Source organism: Mustela nigripes, chromosome 6 (genome assembly GCF_022355385.1).
Source record: "Mustela nigripes isolate SB6536 chromosome 6, MUSNIG.SB6536, whole genome shotgun sequence".
NCBI classification, from domain to species: Eukaryota; Metazoa; Chordata; class Mammalia; order Carnivora; family Mustelidae; genus Mustela; species Mustela nigripes.
The window spans coordinates 85,429,507-85,444,755 of NC_081562.1; the positions used below are offsets into that span (position 1 = coordinate 85,429,507).

At 37.2% G+C, this 15,249-nt stretch overlaps 2 protein-coding genes across 2 annotated transcripts in view; one reads left to right on the forward strand and one right to left on the reverse strand.

Moving 5' to 3' along the window:
• LARP4 (La ribonucleoprotein 4) overlaps window positions 1-15,249 on the forward strand; it is a 187,210-nt gene that overhangs the window by 82,764 nt on the left and 89,197 nt on the right. The window lies entirely within an intron of this gene.
• The window catches only part of FAM186A (family with sequence similarity 186 member A), a 30,388-nt gene that overhangs the window by 348 nt on the left and 14,791 nt on the right, over window positions 1-15,249 (reverse strand). The window contains exon 3 of the mRNA XM_059404512.1: window positions 835-1,051. Coding sequence (XP_059260495.1) covers window positions 835-1,051 — 217 coding nt within the window. The remainder of the gene's footprint in view (window positions 1-834; window positions 1,052-15,249) is intronic.

Consider the following 15,249-nt stretch of genomic DNA (forward strand, 5'->3'; position numbering starts at 1 on the left):
TCTCTATGAAGAAATGAAAAAGAGACTTGGAATAGAAACCTGAACAGTAAATCTTGGATCTCTATGAAGAAATGAAAAAGAGACTTGGAATAGAAACCTGAACAGTAAATCTTGGACATGAAAATACTCTGGTATCTAAAAATGTGAACATGTGCTTTAATATTGAGTAACTAAACCCAATTAACTCCTTTCATAAGTTATTTAGTATTTTAAGACCCTCATTACATGATATTTCTTGCAACTAAATGACATTTCCTTTTTTATATTCTAAGGTTATTCATTCTTTCATTCAACCAATATCTCTTTTGTCATGTATTGTTCTAGATGCTGAGAGTACTGCACTAAATGAAATTTCCTGACTTCATACTGCTTGCATGCTAGTGGAAGGAGAGAGACAAAAATTAGTTATATAGGTTGTCAGATGGTAAGAAATGCTACAGATGAAAATAAAGAGTAAAGAGTAATGTACAGTGTCAAGGAGTAGGAAATGGAGATGGTCAGAGAACATACCATTTTAAAGTGAGATATAAGCAGAGGATGAGCCACATGCCTACTTGTAGATAGTGTTCCAGGCAAAGGAATAGTAAGCATAAAGACACTGGGCAGGGGCATGCTGGCATGCTTGAAGGAAAAAGCAAAGAGTCCAGAATAGCTGGCATTAAGTGAACAGGACTATATTTTTCTTATTTTATGCTTACTGAAACAGTGGATAACTGTTTTCTCAATAACCTCCTTAGTCTTTAGTCTGATTAACCCTTTATAATTTATAGATCCTTTTCTCTAGCTTTTTCATTAACTTCATGGTTTTCCTTTGAGCCACCTCTGGAAACTTACTCCATTCTTCCAACCAGGCCAGTATGTACACAAGAGTCTTTTCTCTAATTTCAACATTCTTAGCACAAGTAACTATTTTTTCCATGAAATTTACTCTCCGTTTCTTATATTCTGTAATGGATATTTTTCTTCCAGAGTGCACATTCTCATCAAGAGTGTAGCGATTTATTATCCGCTGTACATTAAGCATTATGTCAGCCAGCTGCATGTTAATGGCCTATAAGAATCAGAAGGGGGATATATTAATAAATTCTCAATTTGTTGACTTAATTGAACATCTGTTTATTAAAAACTCTCAACAAAGTGGGATTAGCGGGAACAAACCTCAATATAATAAAAACCATATATGAAAACCCACAGTCAACATTATATTCAAAAGTGAAAAACTGAGGGCTTTTCCTCTAAGGGAGTTCGCTCTCACCACTTTTATTCAACATAGTACTGGAAGTCTTAGCCACAGCAATCAGACAAGAAAAAGAAACGAGGTACCTATATTGGTAAGGAAGAAATTAGACTGTCACATTTACAGATGACATGAAACTATTTATAGAAAACCTTAAAGACTCTATTAGAAAATCTATTAGAAGTACTAAATGAACTGAGTAATTTGCAGGATACAAAATTAATACCCAGAAAATGGTAACATTTTTATAGACTAATAATGAAGTAGCAGAAAAAGAGATAAGAAAACAGTCCCATTTTACAATTGTGGAAAAGAATAAAATACCTATGAATAAACTTAATCAAAGAGGTGAAAGAAGTTTTTATTCTGAAAACTTTATTTTTTTTAAAGATCTTATTTATTTGACAAAGAGATCACCAGTAGGCAGAGGCAGGCAGAGAGAGAGGGGAGGAAGCAGGCTCCCTGCCCAGCAGAGAGCCCAATGCGGGGCTCAATCCCAGGACCCTGAGACCACAACCAGAGCCTAAGGCAGAGGCCCAACACACTGAGCCACCCAGGCACCCCCATTCTGAATACTTTAAAACATTCATGAAATAAATTGATGGCACAAATAAATGGAAAGATATTTCATGTTCATGTATTGGAAGAATTAATATTGTTGAAATGTCCATACTACACAAGCAGTCTACAGAGTCAGTTCAGTCCCTATCAAATAACAATAGCTTTTTTTTTTTTTTTTTTTTTGATGACTGTTTCAATCTCCTTACTGGTTACGGGTCTGTTCAGGTTTTCTATTTCTTCTTGGTTCAGTTGTGGTAGTTTATATGTCTCTAGGAATGCATCCATTTCTTCCAGATTGTCAAATTTGTTGGCGTAGAGTTGCTCATAATATGTTCTTATAATTGTTTGTATTTCTTTGGTGTTGGTTGTAATCTCTCCACTTTCATTCATGATTTTATTTATTTGGGTCCTTTCTCTTTTCTTTTTGATAAGTCTGGCCAGGGGTTTATCAATCTTATTAATTCTTTTAAAACAATAGCATTTTTCACAGAACCAGAATAAATAATACTAAAATTTGTATGCAACCACAAAAGACCCTACCTAACCAAAGCAAACTTGAGAAAGAAGAACAAAGCAGGGAGTAAAAGTTCAGATTTTAAGTTACACTATAAAGCTATAGTGGGGTGCCTGGGTGACTCAGTCAGTTAAGTGTCTGACTATAGCTCAAGTTGTGATCCCAGGGTCCTGAGCAGGGAGCCTGCTTCTCCCTCTTCCTCTGCTGCTCCCCCTGTTTGTGCTCTCTAGCTCTCTCTCTCAGAAAAGTAAATAAGATCTTTTAAAAAATAAAGCTGTAGTAATAAAAATGGTATGATGCTGGAATAAAAATAGACACATGGGTCAATGGAACAGTATAGAAAGCCCAGAAATAAACCCACAAATATATGGTTGATTATCTTTAACAAAGTGGGAAAGAATATGCAATGGGAAAAGACAGTCTCTTCAACAAATGGATTTGTATCAACCCACATTTGTAGCTTTCACTTTGTTTTATTCTACATGTAGGTATAAGCCTCTGTTTATTTCCTTATTATGTCTTCCAGTGAAGTTTGACCTAAATTGCCTGTTATTAGAAATTACTTCCCTCCAAGATACAGATGTAGTGAAAAGAAGGGCCATCTTTACCCCAATGTTTATAGCAGCAATGGCCACGGTCGCCAAACTGTGGAAAGAACCAAGATGCCCTTCAACGGATGAATGGATAAGGAAGATGTGGTCCATATACACTATGCCTCCATCAGAAAGGATGAATACCCAACTTTTGTAGCAACATGGACGGGACTGGAAGAGATTATGCTGAGTGAAATAAGTCAAGCAGAGAGAGTCAATTATCATATGGTTTCACTTATTTGTGGAGCATAACAAATAGCATGGAGGACAAGGGGAGATGGAGAGGAGAAGGGAGTTGAGGGAAATTGGAAGGGGAGGTGAACCATGAGAGCTACGGACTCTGAAAAACAATCTGAGGGTTTTGAAGGGGCGGGGGTGGGAGGTTGGGGGAACCAGGTGGTGGGTGTTAGGGAGGGCACATATTACATGGAGCACTGGGTGTGGTGCAAAAACAATGAATACTGTTATGCAGAAAAGAAATAAAAAATTTAAAAAAAAAATTACTTCCCTAAAAAAAGAAAGAAATTACTCTCATTTTATTTACCCTCACACTAATATTAATTATTTAAAGTATGAGTATAGATATTTTATCTATGAATTTTTCCTCAGGAATGAAACGGATGTTAAAATATTTCAAAAGGAAACAGTGAATCTGATAGATGATGAACCACCACTCCCACCTTTTCCAACTCTATTACCCTTTCAGTTTGGTTACAATAAGAGTGAGATTTGGGGGGCACCTGGGTGGCTCAGTGGGTTAAAGCGTCTGCCTTCAGCTCAGGTCATGGTCTCAAGGTCATGGGATCGGCCAGCATCCGGCTCTCTGCTCAGCGGGGAGCCTGCTTCCCCTTCTTTATCTGCCTGCCTCTCTGCCTATTTGTGATCTCTCTCTGTCAAAATAAATAAATAAATCTTTTTTAAAAAGAGTAAGATTTGGATTTTGCAAACCCATCATAGAAAAGAAATAATCAGGTATTTAGGTGCTGGAAATATTGCAATTAGAAACAGAGATGATGCAAAAGATAGGAAGGAAGGGAGGGATCAAGGGAGGGAGGTGTAATTGCAGCAAATAATTTGTCAAGAGCACAGAAGGGTGGACACAAAGTTGGATAAGCCAAGTGATGAAAAATAACACTACAAGCTAACCCATAGCACAGTGATGAAGGGGAAAAAATACCAAGTCCTCAAAAATTCTTCCAGAAAACTAAAAAGGCAGTAGCAGTTCTGAACTCATTCTTTGAAGGCCTGATACCATGGCCAGATAAAGACACTACAAAAAGAACAAATGAAGAAAAGGAAGGGAAGGGAAGGGAGGGAAAGGAAAGGAAATGGAGGGAGGGAAGGAAGAGAGAAGGATGGAAGGAAAGGAGAAAAGGAAGAGAAGGAAAGAAGAAAGAGAGAGGAGAAAAGAAAGCTATAGATCAACATACCTGATGAATATTGATGCAAAAATCCTCAACAAAATACTCTCAAACAGAATTCAACAGCACATTAAAAGAATTATATATTATGGGTAATTGGGATTTATTCCTGGAATGCAAGAATGGTTCAACATATGAAAGCCAATCAATGAAATATACCAAATTAACAGAATGCTAGGAACAACACCACGTGATCATTTCACTTGATGCAGAAAAAGCATTTACAAAATTCAACACCTTTTCATGATAAAAACATAGAAAAAAACTAGGAATCGATAGAAACTTCCTGAATATGATAAAGAATATATATGAAAAATCCAGAGGCACACCTGAGTGGCTAGATCAGTTATGTACCTCTTGGTTTCAGCTCTGGTCATGATCTCAGGGTCCTGGGATTGAGCCCCACGTTGTGTGTGTGGGGGGGTGTCCCTGCTCAGCAGGGAATCTGCTTGTCTTCTTCTCTCTCTGCCCCTCCCCCTGCTTATGCAGTCTTTCTCTAAAATAAATAAATCTTTCTTTAAATAAAGATAAAGAAAAACCCAGAGGTAAGAGTCTCAATAGTGAGAGACTGAAAGGTTTTCTCTGAAGTCAGGAACAAGGCAAGGATGCCCACTTTCACCACTTCTAGTCAACATATTACTCCAAGTTAGCCAGAACAATTAGGCAAGAAAAAAATTAATAAAATACATCCAAATTGGAAAGGAGAAAATAAAATTATATCTGTTTTCAGATGATAGGATCTTATATGTAGAAAACCCTAAAGATGACACACATGAAAAAAACTGTTAGGGAGTGCATTGAATGTGTAGATTGCTCTGGGTAACATAGACATTTTAACAATATTTGTTCTTCCAATCCATGAGCATGGAATGTTTTTCCATCTCAACTTCTATCATACTCTATGTGGAAAACCCAAAGACTCCACGCAAAAATTGCTAGATCTCATTCAGGAATTCAGCAAAGTGGCAAGATATAAAATCAATGCATAGAAATCAGCTGCATTTCTATACACTGAGACAGAAGAAAGAAAAATTAAGGAATTGATCCCATTTACAATTGCAATTCTATCTCAACTTTTCTCAACTTCTTTCATAAGTGTTCTATGGTTTGCAGAGTACAGATCCTTTACCTCTTTTTAGATTTATTTCTAGATATCATTTTTGGAGCAATTGTGAGTGATGTTTGCTGTGGGCTTTTTGTATATGGGTTTTATGATATTGAGGTATATTCCTTCTATCCCTACACTGCAGAGAGTTTTAATCAAGAAATAATGCTGTATTTTGTCAAATGTCCATCAACAGAAGAATGGATAAAGATGTGAGATATCTCTCTCTCTTTCTTTCTATATATATATATATAATGGGATATTAGACATCAGAAAAAATGATATCTTACCATTTGAAATTATGTGGATGGAACTAGATGGTATTATGGTACCCTCTAGTGAGAGAAAGACAATTATCATATGATTTCACTCATATGTGGAATTTAAGGAACAAAACAGAATCATAGGGGAAGGGAGGGAAAAATAAAATTAGATGAAATCAGAGGGAGACAAACCATAAGAGACTCTTAACTATAGGACACAAACTGAGGGTTGCAGAAGGAGAGGTAGTTGGAGGGGATGGGGTAACTGGGTGATGGGTATTAAGGAGGGCATGTGATGTAAAGAACACTGAGTGTTATATGCAACCAACGAATCACTGAACTCTACCTCTGAAACTAATAATACACTATATGTTAATTAATTGGATTTAAATAAAATAAAATTTAAAAAATAAAATGCAAATTATCTGGAGGGGGAAGAAAACTGTTAGAACTGGTAAATGAATTCAGCCAAAGTTGTGGGATATGAAATCACATGCAAAAATCAATTGTGTTGTTAAACACCAACAATGAGAGGCGCCTGGGTGGCTCAGTGGTTTAAGCTGCTGCCTTCGGCTCGGGTCATGATCTCAGGGTGCTGGGATCAAGTCCCGCATCGGGCTCTCTGCTCAGCGGGGAGCCTGCTTCCCTCTGTCTCTCTCTGTCTGCCTCTCCATCTACTTGTGATTTCTCTCTGTCAAATAAATAAATAAATAAATAAAATCTTTAAAAAAAAAAAAACACCAACAATGAACAATCTGAAAAGGAAATTAAGAAAACAAATCCATTTACAATAGTATCAAAAGAATAAAATACTTAATAAACTTAATCAAGGAGATGGAAAACTTGTACCCTTATAATTTTCACCACAAAATGTTCAGAAGAAATTAAAGGAAACACAAATAAGTGGAAAGACATTCTGTGTTCATGGGTTAAAAGACTTAATATAAGACATCAATACTACCAAAACTGACATATTTAATGCAATCCCTATTAAAATTTCTATAGTATTCTTCTTTATCCATTTGTCCGTTGAAGGGCATATTGGTTCTTTCCACAGTTTGGTGACTGTGGCCATTGCTGCTATGAACATTGGGGTACAGATGGCCCTTCTTTTCACTACATCAGTAACTTTGGGGTAAATACATAGTAGTGCAATTGCAGGGTCATAGGGGAGCTCTGTTTTTAATTTCTTAAGTAATCTCCACACTGTTTTCCAAAGTGGTTGCACCAACTTGCATTCCCACCAATAGTGTAAGAGGGTTCCTCTTTCTCCACATCCTCTCCAACACATGTTGTTTACTGTCTTGTTAATTTTGGCCACTCTAACTGATGTAAGGTGGTATCTCAATGTGGTTTTGATTTTAATCTCCCTGATGGCTAATGATGATGAACATTTTTTCATGTGTCTGTTAGCCATTTGTATGTCTTCATTGGAGAAGGTCTGTTCATGTCTTCTGCCCATTTTTTGACGTGATTATCTGTTTTGTGTGTATTGAGTTTGAGGAGTTCTTTGTAGATCTTGGATATCAACCCTTTGTAGTGTCATTTGTGAATATCTTCTCCCATTCTGTGGATTGCCTCTTTGTTTTGTTGACTGTTTCCTTTGCTGTGCAGAAATCAGAGGAGAAGACAAACCATGAGACACTGTGGACTCTGAGAAACAAACTGAGGGTATTGGAGGGGAGAGGAGTGGGGGATTGGGTGAGCCTAGTGGTGGGTATTATGGAGGGCACATACTGCATGGAGCACTGGGTATGGTACATAAACAATGAATGCTGGAACACTGAAAAGAAATAAAATGAAAAAAATTTTCAATAGTAATTTTTGCAGAGGTAGAAAAATCCATTCTAAAATTTGTATAGAGTCTCAAGGGACCCTGAATACCCAAAATAGTCTTGAGAAAGAAGAATAAAGTTGGAAAGCACACACTTGTCATTTTTAAATCCTAGTACAAAAGCAATGGTAATTAAAACAGTATATTGACATAAAGAGAGATATATAGACCAAGGGAATAGACTTCTGCATATATGATCATATGGTTTTTAAAAAGATTTATTATCCATTTGAGAGGGAGAGAGAGAAAGAGATCAGGGGGACGGGCAGAGGGAGATAGAGAGAGAGAGAATCCCAAGCAGACTTCCTGCTGAGCTCAGAGCCTGACACAGAGCTCCACCCTCCAAACCCAAGATCTTGACTCGGGAGCCAAAACCAAGAGTTGGATAGCCAACTGACTGAGCCACTATATGCCCCTCAAATGATTTTTGATAAGGGTGCCAAGACCATTCAATGGGGGAAAAAAACAGTCTTTCAGCAAATGGTGTTGGTAAAACTGGAGATCCATGCAAAAGAATGAAGTTGGAAAATTACCTTACAGCATATACAAAAATCAACTCAAAGGGGATAAAAAACAAAACAACAATAACAACAACAAAACCTAAGCATAATATCTGAAATTATAAAGCAGAAGAAAACATAGATGGAAAATCTTCATGATATTGGATTTGGTAATGATTTCTTGGATTAGATACCAAAACCACAGGCAATAAAAGTAAAAATAAATTGGACTAAATAAAATGTAAAACTTTTGTGCATGAAAGGACACAATCAACAGTTTGAAAAGGCAACCTATGGAATAGAAGAGATTATTTTCAAATCATATCTCTGGTAAAGAGCTAATATCCATAATACATAATGAACTCCTACAACTCAACATTAAAATAAATAATGACTCAATTTGAAAATGGACAAAGGATTTAGAGATTTATTTATTTTAGAGAAGGGGAAGGGTCAGAGAGAGTCTCAAGCTGACTCTGCACTGAGTCCAGAGCCTGACACAGAGCCCAAATCTTACAATCCTGAAATCACAACCTGAGCTGAACCCAAGAGTTGGATGTTTAACCAAATGTGCCATGCAAGTGCCCCCAAAATGGGCAAAGACTGTAAATAAGCATTCAAAAATGATATACAAATGGATGACAAGCATATGAAAGAAGCTTAACATCATAATCTTTAAGGAAATGCAAATCAAAACTACAATGAGATACCCATTAGGTACCCATTAGGATGGATATTATTTTTAAAAACCAAAATAATAAAGGTTGGTGAGGATGTAGAAAATTGGAACTCTTGTGCACTGTTAATGGGAACATAAAATGGTGCAGCTATTATGGAAAACAGTATAGTGGTTCCTCAAAAACATTAAAAATTAAATTACATATGATCCAACAATTCCACCCTACATATATAAAGAATTTAAAACAGGAATTTGAGCAAATGTTTGTCCTCCTATGTTCATAGCAGCATTACTCACAATAGCATAGAGGTGGAAACAACCCAAGGGCTCAGTGATTAATGAATGGGTAAACAAAATATGATATATATACATACAATGATAAAGAGATTTACAAAAAGGGGCACCTGGTGGCTCAGTCATTGAGCGTATGCCTTCAGCTCAGGTCATGGATCCCAGGGTCCTGGGATCAAGCCCCACGTCAGTCTCCCTGCTCAATGAGAAGCCTGCTTCTCCCTCTCCCACTCCCCCTGCTTGTTTCCCTCTCTCACGGTGTGTCTCTCTCTCAAATAAATAAATAAAATCTTCTAAAAAAAAAAAAGATTTACCAAAAGTGTATAGTTAGCATCATACTTAATGGTGAAATTCAAAAGTGCTCTAAGGATTCTGCTCTAATCACATATTCAACATTATATAAAGGTCTTACCTATTCCAATAAGATAAGAAAAATAAATAAAAGAATAAAGATTGGAAAGGGTGGGATGCCTGGGTGGCTCAGTTGGTTAGGTGGCTGCCTTCGGCTCAGGTCATGATCCCAGTGTCCTGGGATCAAGTTCCGCATTGGGCTCCTTGCTTGGCGGGGAACCTGCTTCTCCCTCTGCCTCCTGCCACTCTACCTGCCTGTGCTCTCTCTCTCTCTCGCTCTCTCTGACAAATAAATAAATAAAATCTTTTGAAAAGAAAAAGATTGAAAGGGAGAAATAAAATGATTTTTATTTATAGACAAAAATATTTATATAAAAACTCCCAAAGAGTCTACAAAAAAGCTATCATTAACATGTTCATAGGCTAGGAGACCAGTATACAAAAACCAAAACTGTAGGGGTGCCTGGGTGGTGCAGTTGGTTGAGAATCTGACTCTTGGTTTTAGCTCAGGCCATAATCTCATGGGTTGTGGGATTGAGCCCTGACTGAATTGAGCTCTGTGCTCAGCAGGGAGTCTGCTTGAGATTTTCTCTGTCCCTCTCCCTCTGCCAATCCTGCTGGTGCTCTCTAAAATAAATAAATCTTTAAAAAGAAATAAAAACTGTATTTCTATAACTACCAATAATTGGAAATTGAAATTTAACAGAACTCTAAAACATGATATATGTAGGAATAAATCTAACAAAATAAAGATCTGTACACTGAAAAATACAAAACATTGATGAAAGATATCAAAGAAGATCTAAGTAAATGATAACAATACCCAGCACAGACAGGATATAAAACAACTGGAACTCTCATATATTGCTGGTGGGAATGTAAAATAGTTAAGCCACTTAAGATAACAGTTTGGTCATTTCTTATAAACTTATGGTTCCATAAGATTTAGTAATACCATTCCTAGGTATTCACTCAAGAGGAATGAAAACTTATGTTTATACCAAAACTAATGCATGAATGTTTGTGGTTTATTCATAGTTGCTCCAAACTGGAAATAATCCAAATATCCTTCAACTGCTGAATGAATATTTTATGCTAAAACAGATTCAAAGGACTACATAGGGTGATTCGATTTATAAAGCATTCAAGAAAGAGAAAACTATAAACTATAGGCACAGAAAACTAATGGCTGCCAGGGGGTGGTGGAGGAGTTGACAACAAAAAGGCACAGGAGAATTTTTTGAGGAGAAGTAACTATTTTAAATATGGATTTTGGTTGTGGTTACACATCTGTATGCCTTAGTCAAAGCTCCCAGAACAAGACACCAAAAGGATGAATTTTGTTGTACATGAATTTTTTCTTAATTTTTAAAAATTGTCCAATTAAAAACTGTACAGGAATTAAAATCAAACTATCTGGATTTGATTCAAGTATCCACCATATAACAACTATGACTTTAAGGCAAGCCTCAAAGATCTCATTTTTCTAATCTATGAAATAGGATTAAGAATAGTACCTATTCAGGGGTGTCTGGGTGGGTCACCTGTTAAATGTCTGCCTTCAGCTCAAGCCATGATTCCAGGGTCCTGGGATCCAGCCCCACTTCAGGCTCCCTGCTCAGCGGCAAGCCTTCTTCTCCCTCTCCCACTCTCCCTGACAAATAACACACGTAGTGTTGTCTTCTTGTCTATTTAGTTTTGTCTTTATTTATTTATTTATTAATAAATATTGATTGATTCATTGATTGATTTATAGACAGACAGAGAGCACAAGTGGGAAGGGCCAGAGAGGCAGGGAGAGGGAGAATCCTAAGCAGACTCTGCTCAGTGCAGAGCCTGATGCAGGGCTTGCTCTCAAGACCCTGAGATAATGACCTAAGCCCAAATCAAGAGTCAGGTGCTTAACCAACTGAGCTTCCTGGTTGCCTCATTAAATCCCAAGCAGAATAAAGGAAAAGACATCCATACCTAGATAAACTATATGAAATCCAGTAGTGTTACCTATGGTAAGTGTTACTGGCTGTTACTTACTATGTGCCACAGGGGTCAAAGAGTCAGAGTAAGGGAGTGGGTAGAGGAATCACTATAATTTGAGCATCTAATCTAAGCAGTTTAGAACCTGAGATGCGGGAGAAAGCCAAATGAACACTTGTGTATCTATTGTCCAGCTGGAGAAACAATATTTTTTAAAGCTCCTGTGCACCTGCCCGTGTATCAACTGTATCCCTTTCCTAATTCCCAGAGATAACTACTATCCTGAATTTTATTCTCTATACTTTAAATACTATAATAGACTTAATGATGACCGTCCCCAAAAAGTATCAGGTCATAGTTCCTGGAATGTTCAAAATGTTCCTTCATATGGAAAGAGAGTCATTGCAGATGTGATTAAATTAATGATCTTGAGGTGGAGAGACTGTTTTTTATTTTTTTTTTAAGATTTTATTTATTTATTCGACAGAGAGAGATCACAAGTAGGCAGAGAGGCAGGCAGAGAAAGAGAGGAGGAAGCAGGCTCCCTGCTGAGCAGAGAGCCCGATGCGGGACTCGATCCCAGGACCCTGAGATCATGACCTGAGCCGAAGGCAGTGGCTTAACCCACTGAGCCACCCAGGCGCCCGAGAGACTGTTTTTTAATTATCTCAGTGACCTCTATTGTAATCTCAAGTGTCCTCCTAAGAGGGAGGCAGAAGTTGAGATCATACAGAGAAGGCTCAATGTGAAGATGGGGCAAAGAGAGATGTGAAGCTGCTGGCCTTGAAGATTGGAGTGAAGTGGCCACAGCCAGGGAATGCTGATAGCCACCAGAAGCTAAAAGGAGCAAGGAATGGGTTCTCTCTGAGAGAGAGTCCATAGAGAATGCAACCTGCTGACATCTTGATTTCAGTCCAGTGACCCACATTTCAGCCATTTGATCTCTCGAACTGTGAGAGAATAAAAGTCTGTTGGTTTATACCACCTGGTTGTCGAAATTTGTTTTAGCAGAGAGAAACTAGAGTATGGTGCCCCAAAATACGCCTCTTTGACATAAAACCTATTGAACTGAAGGAAATTAAGCATCAGCAAATCCAGGAAGAGTTCTCTCTACCCTACTTCTCTTCTGCCTAATGGCAGAATAAAACTCTTTTTACCGAAGGAATTGGCAAATAAGCCTCACTCCATTAGTTTTCTCCCATATCTTCCCGCAGTTCGCCACCATTGCTTTACTTTGTCCTGTCATTTCTCCACAAGTGTGTTATTCTTTATTGAAGATGCTACTATAAGCACTTTGAGTTACTCTTTTTTAAGGTTCTTCTATATGCTGTGTACTACACTTGTTAATAAACTCTTTTTCTTTAGTTAGTCTTTTAAAGAGTCCTCGCTGAAAATCTAAAATGGATAAAGTTTTGCCTCCCCTACACACGCACATTTCTCTAAACAATAGAGAGAGCATAGTTTTGTCTGTCTTGATTTTCTATATACTTCTGTGACTTGCTTTATTCCCCTCAACATTGAGTTTTCCAGTTTATCCATATTGAAGTGTATATCTGTAGTTCATTCATTTTCACTAACATCTGTTTTTTATAGTGAAAATACACTTATTTACGTGTCCATTCTTTTTTTTTTAAGATTTTATTTGTTTATTTGACAGACAGAGATCACAAGTAGGCAGAGAGGCAGGCAGAGAAAGAGGAGGAAGCAGGCTCCCCGCTGAGCAGAGAGCCCGATGCGGGACTCGATCCCAGGACCCTGGGATCATGACCTGAGCCGAAGGCAGTGGCTTAACCCACTGAGCCACCCAGGCGCCCTTATGTGTCCATTCTTGTATTGGTTTGTTAGCAGTATTTTGCCTTTCAAACATTTCTGAACATTCCTCCTGGTGCATATATGTAAGAGTTTATCTAGAGCTGTGCTACATGGAGCTACCGAGCAACTATAACAAGGCAAGTGTGACAGGAAATACATTTTTAATTAAACTAAACTAATTTACATTTAAAAACTAATAATGTTATACAATTATTAGAAAACTTTGTTTGGAAGAACTTGATATGTGAATATACTTTTTCAACTACAAATTTTATGAAATCTAAATATAAATCTCTTTTTTTAAAAGATTTTAATTATTTATTTATTTGACAGAGAGAGATACAGCAAGAGAGGAAACACAAGTAGAGGGTATGGGAGAGGGAGAAGCAGGGAGCCCCATATGGGACCCATCCCAGGACCCTGGGATCATGACCTGAGCTGAAGGCAAAGGCTTTAACCCACTGAGCCACCCAGGCGCCCCATAGATCAAGTATTTCTAATGAAAATTTACCATGCAATTTGAGATGTCCTGTAAGTGCAAAATACATGCTGGATTTCAAAGACTTAGTAATGAAAACAACGTATATCTCATCACTAATTTTTATGTCAATTAAATGTTGAAATAATAGTATTTGGGATAAAATAAATTAATAAGTTCACTTTTATCTCCTTAGTTTTTATATTGTGTTTTCTTTATTAGTTAGGGTGTACAATATAGTGATTCAACCATTGCATCCATCACCTGCTACTCATCGTCAAGTGCACTCCTTAATCCCCATAGCCTATTTTACCTATTTTACCCGCGTCCCACCTCCTTGCAGGTAACCATCATTTTTTTCTCTATAGCTATGAGTCTGTTTCTTGGTTCATCTCTCTCTCTCTCTTTTTCCTTTGCTTGTTTTTTTGTTGTTTCTTAATTTCCGCTTATGAGTGAAATCATGTGGTATTTGTCTCTCTCTGACTGACTGACTTCGCTTAGCATTATACTCTCTAGCTCCACCCATTGTTGCAAATGGCAAATTTTAATTTTTTATGGCTGAATAATATACTTACATATGTATATACATATATACATACACACACATAATATGTATATATCTCATATCTTTTTTTATCCATTCATCAGCTGATAGACACTTGGGCTGCTTTCATAGTTTGACTACTAAAAATAATGCTGCTATAAACATAGGGGTGCATGTACCCTTCAAATTAGTGTTTTTGTGTTTTCAGGGCAAATACCCAGTTGTGCAATTCCTGGATCCTAGGGTAGCTCTATTTTAATTTTTTGAGGAACCCCCATACTGTTTTCCACAATGGCTACTCTAGTTTGCATTCACACCAGTAGTGCAGGAGGGTTCGTTTTTCTCCACATCCTCACTAACACTTATTTCCTGTGTTTTTGATTTTAGCCTTTCTGACTGGTGTGAGGTGATAGCTTCTTGATTTGTATTTACCTGATGATGGGTGATGTTGAGCATCTTTTCATGTGTCTGTTGGCTATCTGGATGTCTTCTTTGGAGAAATGTCTTTTCATGTCTTCTGCCTATTTGGTAATTGGATTATTTGGTTTTGGGGAATTGCATATCTGTTCTTTATATACTTTTTATTCAAACCCTTCATTGGAAATGTCATTTGAAAGTATCTTCTCCCAATCAGTAGGTTGCCTTTTAGTTCTGTTGATTGTTTCCTTCAGTACACAAGCTCTTTATTTTGATGTAATCCCAATAGCTTATTTTTTATTTCCTTTGCCCTATATCTAGAAAAATGTTACTACAGCTGATGTCAGAGAAATTACTGCCTGTGCTCTCTTCTAAAATGTTTATGGTTTCAGGTCTCACATTTAGGTCTTTAATTCATTGAGTTTATTTTTGTGTATGGTGTAAGAAAGTAGTCCAGGATCATTCTATTGTCCATAGCTGTCCAGTATTCCTAATACCATTTGAAGAGACTATTTTCTTCCCATTACATATACTTGCCTCTTTTGTCAAAGATAAATTGTCTACATAATTGTGGGTTCGTTTCTCAGCTTTCTATACTGTTCCATTGAGCTATGTGTATTTTGTGCCAGTACCATACTCTTGATTACTACAGCTTGGTAGTATAACTTGAAATCT